General features: G+C 54.9%; 1 protein-coding gene across 2 annotated transcripts; it reads left to right on the top strand.

The window, feature by feature from the left end:
- Window positions 1-435: 435 nt before the first annotated feature.
- C10H11orf24 (chromosome 10 C11orf24 homolog) lies at window positions 436-11,054 on the top strand. Of its 2 annotated transcripts, XM_047693235.1 has the most exons (5): window positions 436-594; window positions 4,389-4,598; window positions 6,485-6,487; window positions 8,732-8,905; window positions 9,657-11,054. In XM_047693235.1, the coding sequence occupies exons 4-5, from the start codon at window positions 8,830-8,832 to the stop codon at window positions 10,769-10,771; spliced, it is 1,191 nt and encodes a 396-aa protein (XP_047549191.1). In that variant the 5' UTR covers window positions 436-594; window positions 4,389-4,598; window positions 6,485-6,487; window positions 8,732-8,829; the 3' UTR covers window positions 10,772-11,054. The 2 variants fall into 2 exon arrangements, with proteins under 2 accessions (XP_047549191.1, XP_047549190.1); XM_047693234.1 differs by lacking the exon at window positions 6,485-6,487 and having other exon boundaries at window positions 4,389-4,588.
- Window positions 11,055-18,000: the final 6,946 nt, after the last annotated feature.

Below are 18,000 nucleotides of genomic sequence, written 5' to 3'. Positions count from 1 at the left end.
CTTCTGCACCTGTGAAAGAGGCACAAAGCCCCCACGGAGCTGTCGCACTGAACCTGCAGGTCGGCACGGAAGCCCGCGCGGGGCCACCACCCCCATGATTCCAGGGGCTGGGCCAAGTGGAAGGGGGGAGGGCGGCACTGTGGGCCACCCCAGGGCTCGGGGCCCTGCGCGCTGTCGGGGTACGTCCGAGTTCCACAGGCCAGCTGCTGAGGCGGAGCACCACCACTTCCGCCGCACGCCGGTCCGAAACCGCAGCTCCCGGCCGTTTCCGGCCACGAGCTCGACCGAGTCCAGGCAGCCCCGCGGTGGGCGGAGCCTGGGGGCGGCCACGCCCCTCGCTTCCGGCTCCCTCTCAGCGGCTCCTGGCACCGCGGGCCCCTCCCTGCTCCGTGCGGAGCTTCCCCGCCCACTAGGGCCCGCCTCCGGTGACGTCAGTTCCGGGGCGGTCCGGGCGGGGCCCGAGCTGGGGCGGCTGCCTTGAGCAGTCTTGGCTCGTGTGCTCTGCTCCGCTGCCGGCCACGTATCCACGCCGGGCCGCGGGTACTTCCCCGCCGTCCGACGGCCACCCGGCCGCTGCAGGCCTGCCGCGCCCGGGTAAGGGGCCCGCGCCGCCGTCCGGGGAGCTGTTGTCACGGCTCCCTGAACCGGCTTGCGAGCGAAGGAGGGAGGTGGGGGCAGGAGGAGGCTTGAATGGGGGCACAAGAGGCAGGAGGGCGACCTGGCAAAGATCAGTGGGGGCACAGGTGCAAGACGAGGAGGCCAGGAGGGAGGAAGGAACGGAGGAAGCCAGGTGGGGGACCGATGGGGGACTCGGTCCCTCTCGAGGCCGGAGGGAGGAGGAGGGCTGCAGCGGGTATCCCAAACCCGGGGCGAGGCCCCGGCTCGTTGGAGTTTGGGAGCCGAGGGTGGGAGAGTCGGGACACTCCCAAATGCGCGGGGAACTGAAAGGTTTTCCCGGGGCAAGGCTGGGCCCCAGAGTGCTGCCCTCCAAGAAAGAATTGGCTTTTTAGGTGACCCAGGCCTTCCCAGGCCCTCCACCTGGGAGGGGTTGTGCCTTTCCATCCGCCTGCCTCCCTCCTCCGTGGGAGCCCGGTGGCTGCTTACTGTGTGCAGCTCACGATCGGGCTGAGAGGCGGAATCAGCATCCACATGGTTTGCCATAAGACATAAACATCATGCTTAGAAATCTGCCTATCCCAACATGCAGTTATTTTTACCGCCTGGAGGAAGCATCTTTAAAAATTTCCCTGAAATCGGTGAGGAAAGTATTTAAAATACGAATTTTCCACCTATAGGCAGGACTTGCTTCATGGACAAGGGAATGCCAGATTTGCCCACAGTGCCAGCGAAAACTAGCCTTTGATCAGCATTTAGCTGTGATACCAAAAGGTGCAGAAACTTACAGAACTTAAACTTAAAGAAGCAGGCAGGGTAATTAGGATGATATCCACTTCAGTTCCCATCTGCCACGAAGACACGTCCTTTAGACCACAGGGCAATGTCTGTATATGCAAAACCACACACCTGTGTTCCTTGGGTTCTGCTGCCAAAGTTCAGCCAGGTGACGTGCTGGGATTAGGTATCTAGGGTTTGCCCTGTATTTATTTTCTGCACTTCCCGCTGCTTGCTGTATAAAGCTTGTCCAGCTTGGAGTAGGGGCCCAGGCCATGCTGCTGCTGATTTAGATCTTACTGGACTGATGGAATGTGGGGGTGACACCTGTAATCCCTTACCAAGCCTAAGGCTTACTTGTATAAGATCCTGGGAACCAGTCTAGGCCAGGAGAAGGAAGCCAGCCATTCAGAGTCTGCGACCATGTAATCAGCACACAGCATTCGGCATGTAACAGGTTCCTAAAAGAGTTTTTGTAAAACTCAAGCCAAGGGGTAACTGGGTGGCTCAGTTGGTTGAGCATCTGCTTTCCACTTGAGTAGTGATCTCAGGGTCCTGGGATCAAGCCCCATGTTGGGCTCCCTGCTCAGCGGGAAGCCTGCTTCTCCATCTCCCTCTGCAGCTCCCCCTGCTCATGCTCTCTCTCTCTCTCAAATAAATAAAGAAAATCTTAAAAAAAAAAAAAATCAAGCCAAGGTTGGGAACATAATAATTCAGAGACAAGGGGTATTGGAAGGTATCACGAGATCATGGACCAGGTAAGGATCAGGAAGTTGACACCTAGGGCCACAGCCCGGGGGTGCCTTTCTGAGGGAGGGTCACCTGGCTCGGGGTGCTCCCCCACCAGTGGAACTTGTGGGGAGCTGACCGCTGAGAAAGAGTGGATCCCAGCAGCAGCCTAACCCCTGTCTCTCCACCTGCGGGTCTTCCATTTAATAATAACTTCATTCTTTCTTGTTTATTCCCTTCTTGTACCAGTGGTCTCTTTTCTTTCCATCTATTATAGTCTGAGGCCTTGAGCTACCTAGTCTCCCTGCACCCTAATAATGAGAATGACTGGCCGGCCCCTCACTTAAAGCTCGGGGAAGCCTTTGCAGGATGGAGTATCACTTAAATCTTGCTCGTGGTTTGTCCATTGCAAGTCAGCTTACAAAGATCAGCGCAGGTCCTCACACGTGAATCTTGACATTTAGAATGCGCTTTTGGAAAGTGGAGGCAGAACTTTCCAGACAGATGAAGTCATGGCTCAACGAGGGCCTGTTCTAGACTCTATGGCCGGCTAGTTCCCATCTCTGTGTAAGTGACCACCAGCATAAGGGGCTGGGAGTGCATAAGCAGTGACAGTGTCCAGTAGAAGTTTCCGGAGAAACTTGTGGAGTTTCTTTGACATAGTCTTAGAAACATGCTCTGTCTGTGCACTCACATGTGTTTGTAACTGTGTGTGCAATTGCACACATGCGTGTGTGTGTTTCTGTGTCTGTCTGTACACCTGTGGGTGTTTGTATTAGAGAGTGAGCCCATGGGGGTCCTCACACATCCCCACCTCCTAAGGAGGTGAGGAGCTATTTCTTAATCTCCCAAGTGTCCATTAAATAGTCACCAGGGAGAGAAACATTTGTGCTGGTTACTGTCTTTGCATTACAACTGTCCTCCTGGTTCCTCTGAAGTTGTGGCTGGCTCCTAGAAGAATGAAGTTCCTGATACATAAATTATGGAGTTTCTCTAAATCATTAAAATCTACATGTGAAAAACTATATCCAGCAGGGTTACTCTGTGCCTTTCTGCCCCCGCAGCTCAAAATACCTGAAGAAAATCAGACATCGTTTTCCTTCATGGGTCAAAATGTTTTCCAAAATGCTTGTGCAAGAAAAAAAAAAAAAAAAAAAAAAAATATATATATATATATATATATATATATATATGGTGGAAAATGAAAATCACCAGTAAATTTGTTCCCCAGGCATAACTATCATTAATGCTCTGGTGTAAATCTCTCCAGATCCCTTAACAAATGTCTATTTATTTGTTTTGTAAAAGATTTTCTTTATTTAATTGACAGCGAGGGGGACAACGAGAGAGGGAACACAAGCAGGGGAAGTGGGAGAGGGAGAAGCAGGCTCTCTGCTGAGCAGGGAGCCCAACATGGGGCTCAATCCCAGGACCCCGGGATCATGACCTGAGCCAAAGGCAGACGCTTAACTGACTGAGCCACCCAGGTGCCCCAACAAATGTCTACTTAAATAAAAAGAGAATCCTGGTGCATATACTGTTGTATGACCTGCTTTTTTTTCATCTTTTGGTACATGTGGCCCATGTCAATAAAGAGAAAGCTATATATATATTTTTTTAAGACTTTATTTTTAAGCAATCTCTGCATCCAGTGTGGGGCTCGAACTCACAACCTGAGACCAAGAGCCACACACTCCACCAACCGAGCCCCCCTGGCACCCGGAAGTTGTATATTTTTTGAACAGCTGCCATAGTATTCGATATGTGGGTGGGGCCATATCTTCTATAACCACTCCAGTTGTTTTGCTGTTATAAATAACGCCATGATGAACATCTTTTCAGACGTCCATCTTTACACATCTGTCCACTTGCTTCCCTGGAAGAAATTCCAGCAGTAGAAAATGCTCCATTGCCAAGTCTTAGCATTGAAAGTTCTTTTTTTTTTTTTTTTTTTAAGATTTTTATTTATTTATTTGAGATCACAAGTAAGCAGAGAGGCAGGCGGGGGTTAGGGGAGCAGGCTCCCCCCTGAGAAGGGAGCCCGATGTGGGGCTCGATCCCAGGACCCTGAGATCATGACCTGAGCCAAAGGCAGAGGCTTAACCCCCTGAGCCACCCAGGTGCCCAACATTGAAAGTTCTAATGGACATTGTCAGTCTCCCAGCACAAGGGTCTATTTAAGGCTGTTCTGCCAGTGACTCCCTCCTCCCCGGGCTTTGCCCCCCTCTGCTTTACCTAAGGAGTATTTACTCTTTTTTGAACCGTAGATGCGTCTGTTCCCAGAGCGGGGCATCTGCCCATGTCCCACGTGGCCACAAAGCATGCCGTGGCCTGCAAGTGCTCCTCGAAGCTGCTGTCACCTCCTGCAAAGCCAGACCTCGCCCCGCAAGCGCACGGTGCCAAGCCTGCCACTCTCCAGGGAGGACGAGGGCCCAGCGTGGGAACTTGCCCTGAGCAGCTGCGTCTGGTAAGTGTCCGTGGCCCTGCAGGCAGGGCCACCTGCTCACCATTGAAAGGGCCCCTCAAGGGCTTCGCTGCAAAGTGGGGGAAAGGACAGACAGCAGAACCCAGAGTGGCTTGTTCTGTGGCATTTCATGGACAGCGGGTTTTCCCTTCCCAGGTAGACCAGGAGGGCGGGGCTAGGAGCAGGGACAGACAGGAGGGGCTGGGAGCATGTGGTCCTCTGTGGCCCTCTGCTTTTCTGGTGACACAGGCTCCCAAACTGCAGGAGGTTTCCTCTGGGCCTGGTGTTGAGATCTCGCAATGCTTGCCCCTCACCGATGCTGGGGCTGGGGGGTGAGGAGCTGCCTAGCAGCAGCCATTCTGGGAGGAGAGAAGCCAGAGTCTGTCCCCAGACCACCAGCGAGACAGTCCAGTCCATGTCTGTTCCGCATGACGAGCTGAAAGAAAAGGAGGAAATCCATTCGGCACAGTGACTCTGTTCCTCTCTCCCTAAGCTCGATTATCCACTCTGGAGTTCCTTCCAGTGCTAGAGCAGGGTTGGCAAACTATGTCCCATGGGCTGAGTCCCGCCTCCTGTCTGTTTTTGTAGATAAAGTTTTATTGGGACACAGCCACACCCATCGTTCACAAGTGTAGCTGAGACAGAGACGGCACGGCCCGTAAAATCTAAAACATTTGCTGTCTAGCTCTTTACAGAAAAAGTTTGCTGACTCTGGCCTGGAGATTTGTAGCGAGGCGGGCAGGAGACGGCACTGGTGCCCAGGGTACATGCAGGAAGCCCGGTCACGTCATCCTCCCCACCCCCGGCGGAGCCCAGATCCGTGCAGGGAGCATGTTGGGCCCGGCAGTGCTAGCGTTTTAAATACATTCAGTAGACGTGAGCGGCCAAAGAAAGAGCCATTTAAATACATTTATTCACTGATCGCCAGCTGCGCTGCCTCAGTTCGTGGGGAGTGTGGGTTCTTTGTTCCCGGAACCTTCCAGTTTCAGTTCTGCGTTGGTCTGTGTCTTCTCTCCCCACCCTGCCCTCTGTTTGTTTCTGTCAGAACAAAGAATGTCTTTTGCACTCTAGAAAACAGATGCGGGGGCGCCTGGGCGGCTCAGTCGGTTGGGTGTCTGCCTTCAGCTCGGGTCATGATCCCGGGGTCCTGGGATCGAGTCCCGCTGGGCTCTCTGCTCAGCAGGGAGCCTGCTTCTCCCTCTTTCTCCGCCCCTCCCCCTGCTTGTCCTCTCTGGCTCTATCTCTCTGTCAGATAAATAAACAAAATCTAGAAGAAGAAAAGAAAAGACGCAGATTGGTAGCTTCTGGCTGAGTCTTCTAGACCTCTAAGCTCCCAGGAGCCCTTACGGACAGTTTTGGATGGAAGGTGCAACTGGAAACTAGAATAAAGCTGGGGACTCTTGCAAAGGGGTGAGAAGCATCCAGGAAAGCACCAGCTTTCCGGAAGAGTTCGTGCTCCAGGGGCTTTCCTGTCGTGGGGCTACTTTCCCACAGTCCCCTCTGATCACAGGAGCCAGAAAGCCACCGGGCGGCCACTCTCTACACGTCCCTCTTTGCCACGCAGGGGCTGCTTGGCGGAGCTCCTAGCAGCGCCAGACGGGCTTGTTGGGGCACACTGGTGGCTAAGCCTGGTGCAGGGCTAGAAACTGCAGGAATTCCACATGCCGCATGGGGCTGGGCCCGTGGGGCAGAGGTAGCTGGACCAGATTTTAAAGGCCTCCTTGGCTGTGTTAATGAGTTTTGGGGTTATCCTGGGATAGTGTGGGGTCTGAGCAGTGGAGGCAGAATCACCTTTGTGGGTTCCAGGGATCTTTCTGGAAGCTGTGGGGTGGCATGCGGATCAGGGCCAGGGTGGGGATGCATGAGGTGGTTCATTCATGACTCAGGGCTCTTGGAAAGACGGTGAGCCTGGCCCGATCACCAGGGGCCGCCTAGGTGCGGGGCCACGGAGGGTAGCGGGTAGCCTTCATGCCGGCTGAGGAGCCGATCAGGACGTTTTCACTTAGTGTGACTCGAGCGCTGCCTTCCGTGATGTCCTGTGCAACTCAAGAGCTTCATGGTAAGGGCACTGGAAAGACCAAAGGCCTTGGGTGTCTGCAGCAGGTGCCCTCGGGAGCCCCTGGGTCATTGCCTGCCCTCTACTCCCAGCAGGCCTGTTTTCAAATCAGGTGTTTAATCATGGGACCAAGCAGGACTGCGTGTGACTGCATCATTGTCTGGAGAGGACCTGGGCCTTGCAGGCAGCCACATGGGTCTCAGGACAGGATTAGGGGCCACCCAGGACCAGGAGGGCATGAAGTGATGGGACTCTTGAGACCAGTGGGCCCCTCTGCTCCCCACTGCACCCCTACGGTGAGGGACACCAGCCGACCAGCACACTGGAGGGCCCCGGGGTGAGGGTGGGGAGACCCCTGTGTGCTCGGGAAGCCAGGTCTGGCTGGGCCCAGTCCTCCTCTTGGTGAGGCTCAAGCTGTTGTGGCATTTCTGGAAGTTTCTGCAGACAGCTAGGTGACCAGGTCCTCGCTACTACCTCTGTCTCTTGCAGTGGCATCCCCTGGTCTAGTCCTTCAGCCTCCTGTGGCCTTGTCCCCTTCTGCCTGTGTTGCTACCCCTGCCGCCTCCTCACTGGGCTCCTGTCACGTCTGCCCCTCATCTGTCCCTCCTGCCCAAGCATTTTCCTGTGCTGGTGACACACCTGCTTCAGCGCCCCCGCAAACCCGAGCTGCCCAGTGGTGGCCGCCAATCTCTGGTCTGATCCCAGGTCTCAGCACACTGTCCCCCAGCCTCTGGCCCCAGTGCTGTCACCTGTTGCACTCTCCCACCCACTTCCCCCACACCTTCCCCACCAGGCGGATCCCATCCATCCTTCAGAACATGGCCCACCTGTCGCCTTCCCAGGAAGCCTTCCCTGGCCACGCCTCTCCACCCACCAGAATTCAGTGCCTCCTCTAGGCCCCACAGCACCCTGTCTCCCCCACTCACCTCTGGGGCCTCCACAGAGAGGACCAGCCTCCGACTGACATGTCAAGGCCTTCCTGTGCTCCATCCCCTGCCTGCTCCAGGCACTGAGTCACGCCTCTCCTCTGTGCTTGCAGAAGCTTGCAGTGACCTCTTTTCTGTGTTTCCTACTGGATGGCAGGCTGCCTAGAGGACAGCGTTGTGTGGCTTTCGTCTTTTTGTTCTACATGCACTGCCTGGCACATAAGCAGGCACTCGGGGAATATTGGATGGATGAAAGGGTAGGTGGATGGTGGATGGATGATGGATGGGGTGGGTAGATGGATGGATGATGGATGGATGGATGGGTGGGTGGATGATGGATGGATGATGGATGGATGGAAGGATAGGTGGATGGATGGATGATGGATGGATGTTGGGTGGGTGGATGATGGATGGATGGATGATGGATGGATGGAAGGGTAGGTGGATGGTGGATGGATGGATGGATGGATGGATGATGGATGGATGTTGGGTGGGTGGATGATGGATGGATGGATGATGGATGGATGGAAGGGTAGGTGGATGGTGGATGGATGGATGGATGATGGATGGATGTTGGGTGGGTGGATGATGGATGGATGATGGATAGATGCATGTTGGATGAGTGCATTGATGGATGGCTGGGTGGGTAATAGATGGGTGAATGGATGACACATGATGGACAGATAGATGAATGGGGGCTAGTTGGCTGGATAGCTAAACGATATCTCCCATGTGAAAGGTGAGGTCAGCTATCGTGGGGTGTACACAAATACCCTGGGCCTGATATGTGACTGATATGTGACCTTGGCCAATCTTGGTTATCAAAAGGTCTTGGCCTTGTGAGCATGGTCAGGTCTTGGCCCTTTCTCTTCTGCTCTTTCACACTAGGAACTCTGGGTGGGAAGGTGGGCGCTTACAAAGGTTGAGACGCAGAATGAAAGTGGGTGGAGGATTCCTCTAAACCCGTCAAATGCAGGGCTGGGGCAGGTCACTAGATCGCCGTGGATGAGAGGTATCACACTGTTCTGGGTGCCAGGCCCTGGTCAAAATACTCAGTTCAGTTTGCAGCCTGGACCTTCTAGAAGCCTCCATGGCAGGCACCCCACCATGTCCCATGGCCCAGGTGAGGCTGTGCATTACTGACCAGACACCTTTCTTGACCAGATCCTTCAGCCAAGCAGCAGGGAGTCACCAGCAGCCTGAGGAGCGGCCAGCTGGGAGCCCCAGGGACTGCCCAGCCTAGCTCCTAGCTCACCCACAAGATGTGGACAGCCCTTGTGCTCGTTTGGATTTCCTCCTTGTCCTTATCTGAGAGCCAAGTACCATCCCAGGATGCACGTAAGTGAGAAAACCCTGTGACTGCTGGTCAGGCCCACAGTGATCCCGAAGCACCCTGAGCCCAAGGGACGTGTGCAGGCCTAGTCCAGCGAGTTGCGAGCCCCAGATCTGCCAAGGGCCAGCTTGGGGAGAAAGCTCCCAGGGGACTGGGCCTCTGAGCTCTGAGTCCTGACAGGGTCAGTTGCTTGGCCCTGCACAATTTCTCCTCTAAAACCAATCTTCACTGGGGAATTCGTCTGCTCATACATCAGATATCTCATTACACTCACTGCTCTGTGCCAGACACTGATCATCTCCAGGAATTCCTGCCACAAATCCTTCCAGAAAGCCAAGAATTGTTTTATGGTGTGACTGTCTGGGTGATGATGTATCTGGTTTCTAAAGCGCATGTGTGTGACGGGTTTTGTTAATGGTGAATCACACCTCTGAGGTGAGACTTTCCCTCTGATTGATGTTTTGGGAATTGGACCCAAGAGTGAAGCTCTTGAGCCTTCAATGGGCTTGGGTTCAGAGGACGAGGGAGTTCTTACGTCAAAGTGCTGAGTGACCCTCTCCGGGGCAGCAGGCTCCATGTGCTCACGGGGAGGATAGGAGGGAAACGTGTTCACAATTCACCTCCTTCATTCTCACTGGGCTGAGGCCAAACGGCCACCCGGGCCAGACTGACAGGCCACAACTAAGACACTCTGAGCCATCTCCCTGCACAGGATGGAAAGTGACGGTATCTTTTTCTCCCTTTTCTGACTTTAAGGGCACTTAGTCCTCAACCAGACAGATAATCCAGCCAAGGAAAGTGTATCTGTGATGACAGTTACCAGAGTCCTTAATGGAATATCCGAAATAATGACCGCAGTGACACCTTCTCCTGTCCCATTGGCCACAGGAACCCCGGTGGCCAACGCCAGCCCTCCTGCAGTCACAGCAGGGAGAACACTCAGGACAGACACGGGGATAGAAGGTTCCCCTGAACAAGTAGCCTCTGGGGCACCCCAGCCCCCTGCCCCGGCAGCATCACAGCGGACCCCATCCTCCACCACCGTCCGTGTCCCCCACACGCAGGTGCCGAGTGGCAGCCCACTGCCAGGGACAGCAACTCTGACGACACTGGCCACCAGCGCTCAGTCTGCCACTGGGACTGTCATGACTGCCCACGCCCCGATGGGCATACCCAGCCCTTCCCAGCATACCCCTGGCAACTCCACAACCAGTCCCACGGCCACCTCGGGTCCCCAAGTGCTTAACATGTCCACACAAGCCCCCGCCGTCCAGGCATCAACAGGCTGGCCCACGGCTGGCACGGTAAGTGGGCCCACACCCACCCTCTCCAGCACAGCCTCAGAGCCCACCCGCCCATCCGTGACTCCTGTGGCCACCACAGCAGTGACCACCACCACGGCCCATGCCCAGGAGCCGACCACCAGCACAACGCCAGCACCTGTGGCCCCCACCAGCCCGACCCCCAAGGGGGAGGCCACGTCCCCCACAACCCAGCCGAGCCCTGCTCCATCAACGCACAGGGCCGCGGGGCCAGGCACAGCCCAGACACCCGAGCAAGTGCCACCTGAAACCCCTCCTGGCATGGTGTCCTCCTCCCCGACGCTGGGGGCTCCTGGGAGCACGAAGATGTCAGCCACAGACTTGTGCCCGCTCAGTACCCAAGGCCAGTACGTGGTGGTCACCACCAGGCCCCTCAGCCCGTCTCTGGTGAACAAGGGTTTCCTGCTGGCGGCGCTCTTCCTCGGGGTGGCCCTCTTCATTGTCGTCGTGGTTCTGCTCGCCCTGCAAGCCTACGAGAGCTACAGGAAGAAGGAGTACACGCAGGTGGACTATCTCATCAACGGGATGTATGCCGACTCGGAAATGTGAGGGGCCGGGGGCGCCCAGCCCGCCCCTCCTGCCGTGTTGCCTCTGAGACCAAACCAAGTGCTTCCAGATCCTTTTGGTGCAATTAGGAGGTAGGCTGGACGTCTCCGCACGTTTCCTCGCTGTCGGATTAAGTCCATGATCACTCAAGAGCGGCTGCTTTTTCGTATTTATTTTTGTAAACAATCATGTCCATGAGATGGGCAGTGATCGCGCCGTGGGCGGGGCTGGCAGAGCCCCCATGTGGATCCTGACCCGAATTAAAGCAATGACCACCTTCCATTCAGACCCGTGTCCCACCATTTGTGAAGGTCGTGTCCTGTCCGCCATCACGCCTGGGGGGGCCTTCCTGGGACACACGTGATGGGGTTCATGTTCATTAGCATTTACAGTAACACCCGGGTTTGGGGTCTGCTGTGTCTGCGCCCTTCCTGGGGCCTCGCTGTTAATTCCGAACGTGCCTGTGCTCAGTGGGTGGGGGGAGGGGTGCCCCAGGCCCTGGGCATCTCTGGCACGCCCTGGAGACAGGGCCTTCCCACAGATGTCCCTTTTCTGAATTGTTCACTGGTGCAAGCTTGGAGCTGGATTTGGGCACAAGAGAGCTGAATCCCACGCGCTAACCTGGTGAGCTGCCCATTGTGGCCAGCTCAGCCTGGACCTGCTTGGACTGAATTCTCAATGAGCCCACCCAGCTCACACTGTGCACTCGGCTCGTGGAAACCCAGTCAGCCGGTGTGGTGGGACTGTCCCTACTAGCACCTTGCCCCACGTCACCCCAGAAGGCAGGGGAGCCCCAGGCCTGAGTGCACCCAGGGCCCTCTCTCCCGAGCAGGATGACATCCCTGGGTTCCCAGGTTCCAGCCCTCAGAGCGGACACAGAGTGCCTGTCTCGTACTGGCTGCTGTCCTCATGCCTAACACACTAACCTAACCCCCTCCTCGACCCCAGCACAGAAGCACTAGATGCCCATCCTAAAGATGGGGGCACTGAGGCACAGGAGGGGGAGACACACTCACCCACTGAGGGCCAGCATCGGGGTTAAACCCATTCTGGAGTCCTGTGTCTTTGCCAACTCACCTGCCCAGGTAGGGCATGGCCTTGGCTCCGCCTACCTGCCCCAGACTGCTAGAGCTGGTGGGCAGCCCCTAAAGCTGTGTTCCCAGAACAAGGGTGACTTGGAGCGAGTGTGGCATGTTCTGGAACTCTGCTTCTTCATCTGTGGAATGGGGAGACCTAGAATCACCTAGAAATCCCAGAGGAGCCAAGGATGGAGAAGCAGAGTGGGGAGCAGGGCATCAGAAAACTCCCATAACTTGAAAGTGCTTGTTCGATCTCCCAGCCTGGGTGGCTGCCAGCCTGCACCACTGTCCCCGGACACCAGCTTTGCACGTCAGCATGGGGATAGGAGCTTTGGAGGGTGCCCTTTCCTCCACCAGCTGCCACCTGGCAGCCCGGGTTGGGACCTACCCACCTACAAAGGTGGGTTTCACACCCTGGCTGGTTGAGTCTCACATGAGACCCAGAGCTTGGAGGCTGTCCCCACAAACTGGGTGCTTTGTTCCCTTCCGGGGAGGTAGGATGGGAGCAACGCACAGGGATGACTTTCATCTTCAGTTTGCGACCAGGGGCCTCTGCCCAACACCCTACTTACAAGGATTGGAGACTTGGGATGTCAGGGCCTGCCTGTCTACCCTGCCCCAGCCTGGGACTTCCTGCCTTTTCATCCCCTGAGAACTGGTTGCAGTGTCCATCCCTCCCTCCTTGGGGGTTCACGTTCCCAATCATCTAGTCGTTTTGGCTCCCCATGCAGGCCACAGGTGCCTCAACTCATGGTGTCCAAGGCCAAGGTCAGCACTGGCCCCTGGAGTGTGTTGGGCCTTTGGAATTCTTCCTAAACCTAAAGGCATTGGTGTTTACCTGAGCTAGAGACCTGGCCTTCAGCCCAGGGTCCCACCAGCCACCCTACATGCTTTTTTTTTTTTTTTTTAAGAGATTTTTTTTTTTTTTAAGATTTTATTTATTTATTTGACAGACAGAGATCACAAGTAGGTAGAGAGGCAGGCAGAGAGAGAGAGAGGAGGAAGCAGGCTCCCTGCTGAGCAGAGAGCCCGATGCGGGACTCGATCCCAGGACTCCGAGATCATGACCCGAGCCGAAGGCAGCGGCTTAACCCACTGAGCCACCCAGGCGCCCCTTTTTTTTAAGAGATTTTAAAATAATCTCCACATCCAGCGTGGGACTCAAACTCACAACCCTGAGACCAGGGGTCCCCTGCTCCCCCGAGGGAGCCAGCCGGGCACCCCTTCCCCGTGTTCTTAGGAACAGGCCCCTACCGCAGCTGCTGGGGCTGCCTGGGGCCCCACCGCCAGCGGCCACCCCCAACGCAGCCATCCTCCTCTGGAAGCCAGGGGCTCTTCAAAACACACGCATGACCCCACCATTCCCTGCTAATACTTCCTCCTAAGAGAAAGGCCAAGCTGCTCTGCCTGGCATTCCAGACCGAGACAAACCCCATTAGTGGGTCCCGGCCAAGCAGAGCACAAGGGAAAGAACCAGGCTCTAGAGAGATCTCAGGTGCCGGAGACCAGGGATGTCCAAATCTAGGGGGGCCACGGGTTTGTCCCCAACGACTCCCCTGCCTTGGAGGCCCCGAGACTGCGGTGAGCAGGCAGCCATTCCTGGCCTGCTCGGAAGACCCGTTCAGCGTGAGCTTATCGGGTACTCACAGAGCACCGGCGGTTTGCCAAACAGTCGGGGATTCAGAGAGGAACCCGCCCGCCTAACCCACAGGAGCTCGCATGGGCGGGTGAGACGTGAGGAAGGAGGAAAGAGGTGGTAGGTTCACAGATGAGGCACCTGACCCTCCTGGGAAGGTCAGGGAAGGCTGCCTGGCAGAGGGGGCTCAGAGCCTCTCTTCCTAGCGTTTTCCTGCAGAGGCCAGGGGCTCTGGCTGGTTCAGTGCCAGGAGCAGTAGGGTCCCTGTTTGAAAGTCTGAATGGAAGGCCAACACGCAGGGAAAACCAGATTCGGGGCTCGGCCCCCAAAGGGTCTCTCTTCCCTCCAGTGAGTTAGACCAAGGTGTGGGAAGGCCAAGGGGCTTGCCCAAGACCACCCTTCCCCCAAACGGCAGGACAAGATCTAGGAACACAGGCAGCTGGGACACCCAAGGAACAGAGCCCGGCCTATTTCCCCTGGGGGCAGCCCCGCGTCCCCAAGCCAGGGAAGTCCAAGGGCTCCCCCTGGTGGCCAAGCCTCCCTCCCTCACCCGGGGTGCTCGGCCGGCTCTCCCACCCCAGGGGCATCCCTCCAGCTTAGCTCCCCTGGAATTCCTGGCAAGCCCACACTAAAGAACGCGCGGCCCCGCGTGCTCCCAGACCGGGCTGTCTTCCTGTGGGACGACTGTTCTCCGTGGAATTCCGTCACCTGCGCTCCAGCAGAAGGACCGCAGGAGTTCAGGTAGAACGCAGCACCCTCCCACGCACCCCCGCGCTTCCTCCCAGAAGCAACCCGCTGGGTTGTGCGGAGCGAGCCACCCTCGTCCACGCTCGGCCGCATGATACCCAGCGCCCACTAGGTCCCTCGGTGGCTTCTGACTGCAGGCGGAGGCCCAGGAGGGTGCTCTGCAGAAGCATGTCATCTGATTGTGGTTTAGACATTATTCTGGTGCATTGAAGTCTCTACAGGTGAAGCGGTGTGCTATCTGGGGTTCACCTTTTTTTTTTTTTTTTTTTTTTTTTTTTAGTAGGCTCCATGCCTAGCGAACGTGGGGCTTGAACTCACGACTCGAGATTCAGAGTCCCATGCGGATCCAGCCAGGCACCCTGGGATTCACCTCAGCATGAGAGGAAGGTGATGGGGGGAAGATGCCACAAGACAGCAAGTCACTGCCATCAGATACGGTTGGTGGACGTGGCAGCGTCCACTACCTATTCCCTCTCTGTGCACATCTAGAAATTCCGTGATGACAAGTTGAAAGAAGAGAAAGGGAGGGAGAGGTTGTGTTGCCACTTAAATCTCTCAAGTAAATGATGGCTCTGGTGGCGACAGGGAGAGCAGGCTGGGGGCTGCGCACAAGGGCTGGTTCGGGAAGGGGGGGCTGCTCCATTGTCCCAGGCGGCAGTGACGGTGACGCGACTTGGACTGTGGAGTGCTCCGGGGAAGACATGCACGTGAAGGTGGGGACATGTTTTGGAATCTAAGTCAACCGGACTTCCACTGTTTCTTTCCTCCCCCACCCCCCACACACACCAGAAGCCAGGAGGGCTTGAAGAACTGGGACAGTCGTGATGTCATTTCCAGGAGGTTGGGAAGCAGGGCGCCCCTATTCTCAGCACTTTGTGGGTGAATTCACTGTGACAACCCTATGAGACCGAAATATCATTATCATCATCACCCCCAGCGCACAGAGGGGAAACTGAGGCTGGAGAATTAATGAGCCTGCCTGACATCATCCAGAGGTAGGAGACAGAGCCCAGAGTCACACCCTAGGACCACGCCCCAGCTTCCCTGCTTCTGCCACTAGGCTCTGCTGCCTCCTGCTGGTTGCAGGGGTGTTGGGCCGGGAATCCAGAGATTGGGGAGGTGTTAAGGCTGAGATGTCCATTAGGTGTCAGTAGGATGTGGGATAGGTGTCTCTGGGCCCAGAAGGCCCCCCCACGGAGAGAGCCTTGGGGAAGTCCACGTGGAGGATGAAGAAGGAGGGCAGGTGAGCAAGAGGGCAGTGACCTTGGGCAATGATCCGGAGAGGTTTTGCCAGGCGTGGGGGTGGGGTGGGGGGACAGGACAGCTGGTGGTGGTGAATAGAATATTTTCAGGGAACCAGGAAGGATATTTTCAAATTTCAGTATAGTTAACGTACAGTGTTGTATTAGTTTCAGGTATACAATCTAGTGATTTAATACCTCGGTACCTTTCTCAGTGCTCATCATGGTAAGTGTGCTCTTCATGCCCGAGAAGAATTTTTTTTTTAAAAAGAGAGCACGCACATGAACGGGGGTGGGGGGTGATGGTGGGGAAGGAGAGGTAGAGGGAGACAGAGAATTTTTTTTATTTAAATTCTATTGATTAACATATAGCGTGTTAATAGTTTCAGAGGTGGAGGTCAGTGATTCATCAGTTGCAAGTAACACTCTGGGCTCATGACATCACGTGCCCTCCTTAATGCCCATCCCCCAGTACCCCATTCCCTCACCCCCTTCCATCCAGCAACCCTCAGTTTGTTTCCTGTGATTGAGAGTCTCTCTGGTTTGTCTCCTTTAATCTCATCTTGTTTTGTTTTTCCCTCCCTTCCCCTATGCATCTCTGTTTTGTTTCTTAAATTGCACATATGACTGAAATCATATAATTGTCTTTCTCTGACTTATTTTGCTTAGCCTAACACCCTCTAGTTCCATCCACGTCGTTGCAAAGAGCAAGGTTTCATTTTTTGCTGGCTGAGTAATATTCCATTGCATATGTGTACGACATCTTCTTTAACCATTCATCTGTCGATGGACATTTGGGCTCTTTCCATAGTTAGACCATAGTGGCCATTGCTGCTATAAACATTGGGGTGCACGTGCCCTTTTGGATCATTCCATTTGTATCTTTGGGGTAAATACCCAGCAGTGCAATTGCTGGGTCATGGGGTAGCTCTATTTTCATCTTTCTGAGAAACTGTTTTCCAGAGTGGCTGCACCAGCTTGCATTCCCACCAACAGTGCAGGAGTGTTCCCCTTTCTCTGCATCCTCGCCAGCATCTATCGTTTCCTGACTTGTTCATTTTAGCCATTTGCACAGGTGTGAGGTGGTATCTCATTGTGGTTTTGATTTGTATTTCCCTGATGCCGAGTGATATGGAGCACTTTTTCATGTGTCTGTTGGCCATCTGGATGTCTTCTCTGCAGAACTGTCTGTTCACGTCCTCTGCCCATTTCTTGATTGGATTATTTGTTCTTTGGGTGTTGAGTTTGATAAGTTCTTTATAGATCTTGGATACTGGCCCTTTATCTGATAAGACACTTGCAAAATATCTTTTCTCATTCTGTAGGCTGTCTTTTGGTTTTGTTGACTGTTTTGTTTGCTGTGCAAAAAGTTTATGTTGGGGCGCCTGGGTGGCTCAGTCGGTTAAGTGTTAAGTGTTAAGTCGGTTAAGCATCTGCCTTCAGCTCAGGTCATGATTCCAGGGTCCTGGGATCAAGCCCCGCATTGGGCTCCCTGCTCAGCCGGGAGCCTGCTTCTCCCACTCCTCTTCTCCTTGCTTGTGTCCCCTCTCTTGCTGTGTGTCTCTCTCTGTCAAATAAATACATAAAATCTTTAAAAAAAAACTTTTTATCTTGATGAAATCCCGATAGTTCATTTTTGCCTTTGTTTCCCTTGCCTTTGAAGACATGTCCAGCAAAAAGTTGCTGTGGCCAAGGTCAAAGAGGTTGCTGCGGCCAAGGTCAAAGAGGTTGCTGTGGCCAAGGTCAAAGAGGTTGCTGCCTGTGTTCTCCTCTAGGACTTGGATGGATTCCTGTCTCATATTTAGGTCTTTCATCCATTTTGAGTCTATTTGTGTGTATGGTGTAAGAAAATGGTCCAGTTTAGTTCTTCTGCATGAGGCTGTCCAATTTCCCCAGCACCATTTGTTGAAGAGACTGTCTTGTTTCCATTAGATATTCTTTCCTGCTTTGTTGAAGGTTAGTTGACCATAGAGTTGAGGGTCCATTTCTGGGCCCAGCACAGAGTCCAGGTGGGGCTTGACTTCATGACCCTGAGATCGTGACCCAAGCTGAAATCAAGAGCCAGACATCCAACCAACTGAGCCATCCAGCCACCCCCGCAAGAAGGATTTTTTTCAAGAACGAATATCCTAGAGCACCAAACAGTGAGTGCTTCACTGCCTCCCAACACGGGAGGAACCATTATTGTGCCCATTTCCAGATGGGAAACCTGAGGGCAGAAGGTAAGATGACTTGCCCAAGGCCAAAGGTAAGGGCTGAGCCAGGCGTTGCGTCGGGTCCATCTGACTCCGGGTCACACGTTCGCTCTGCCGAATCGACTAGAGCACCAGGTTTCCTCCTTGGGGCTGCCACAGCCTGTTGGCCAGTTTGGTATTCTCAGTGAGCAAGCTCACCGGGTCCCGTGAGCAGGGCACACGACCAGGGCTTGGCCCCACCTTGCCAACCGTGGAGTCACCCGGTGTTCAGGGCCCTGCTCGGGGGAAGCCAGTAGAAAGGAATCCGGGAAGCAGAGAAGAAGCACAAGGGGGC

The sequence above is a fragment of the Lutra lutra genome, chromosome 10 (genome assembly GCF_902655055.1).
Source record: "Lutra lutra chromosome 10, mLutLut1.2, whole genome shotgun sequence".
In the NCBI taxonomy this organism is placed as follows: Eukaryota; Metazoa; Chordata; class Mammalia; order Carnivora; family Mustelidae; genus Lutra; species Lutra lutra.
The sequence above is the reverse complement of the archived record's forward strand: the minus strand, read 5'-3'. Positions and strand labels throughout refer to the sequence as shown.

Excerpts from the sequence above, each read along its gene's own strand:
- C10H11orf24 (XM_047693234.1), top strand. The coding sequence starts at position 8,830 with ATGTGGACAGCCCTTGTGCTCGTTTGGATTTCCTCCTTGTCCTTATCT. Across the intron at positions 8,906-9,656 it reads AGTACCATCCCAGGATGCAC|GGCACTTAGTCCTCAACCAG; the intron begins GTAAGTGAGAAA and ends TCTGACTTTAAG.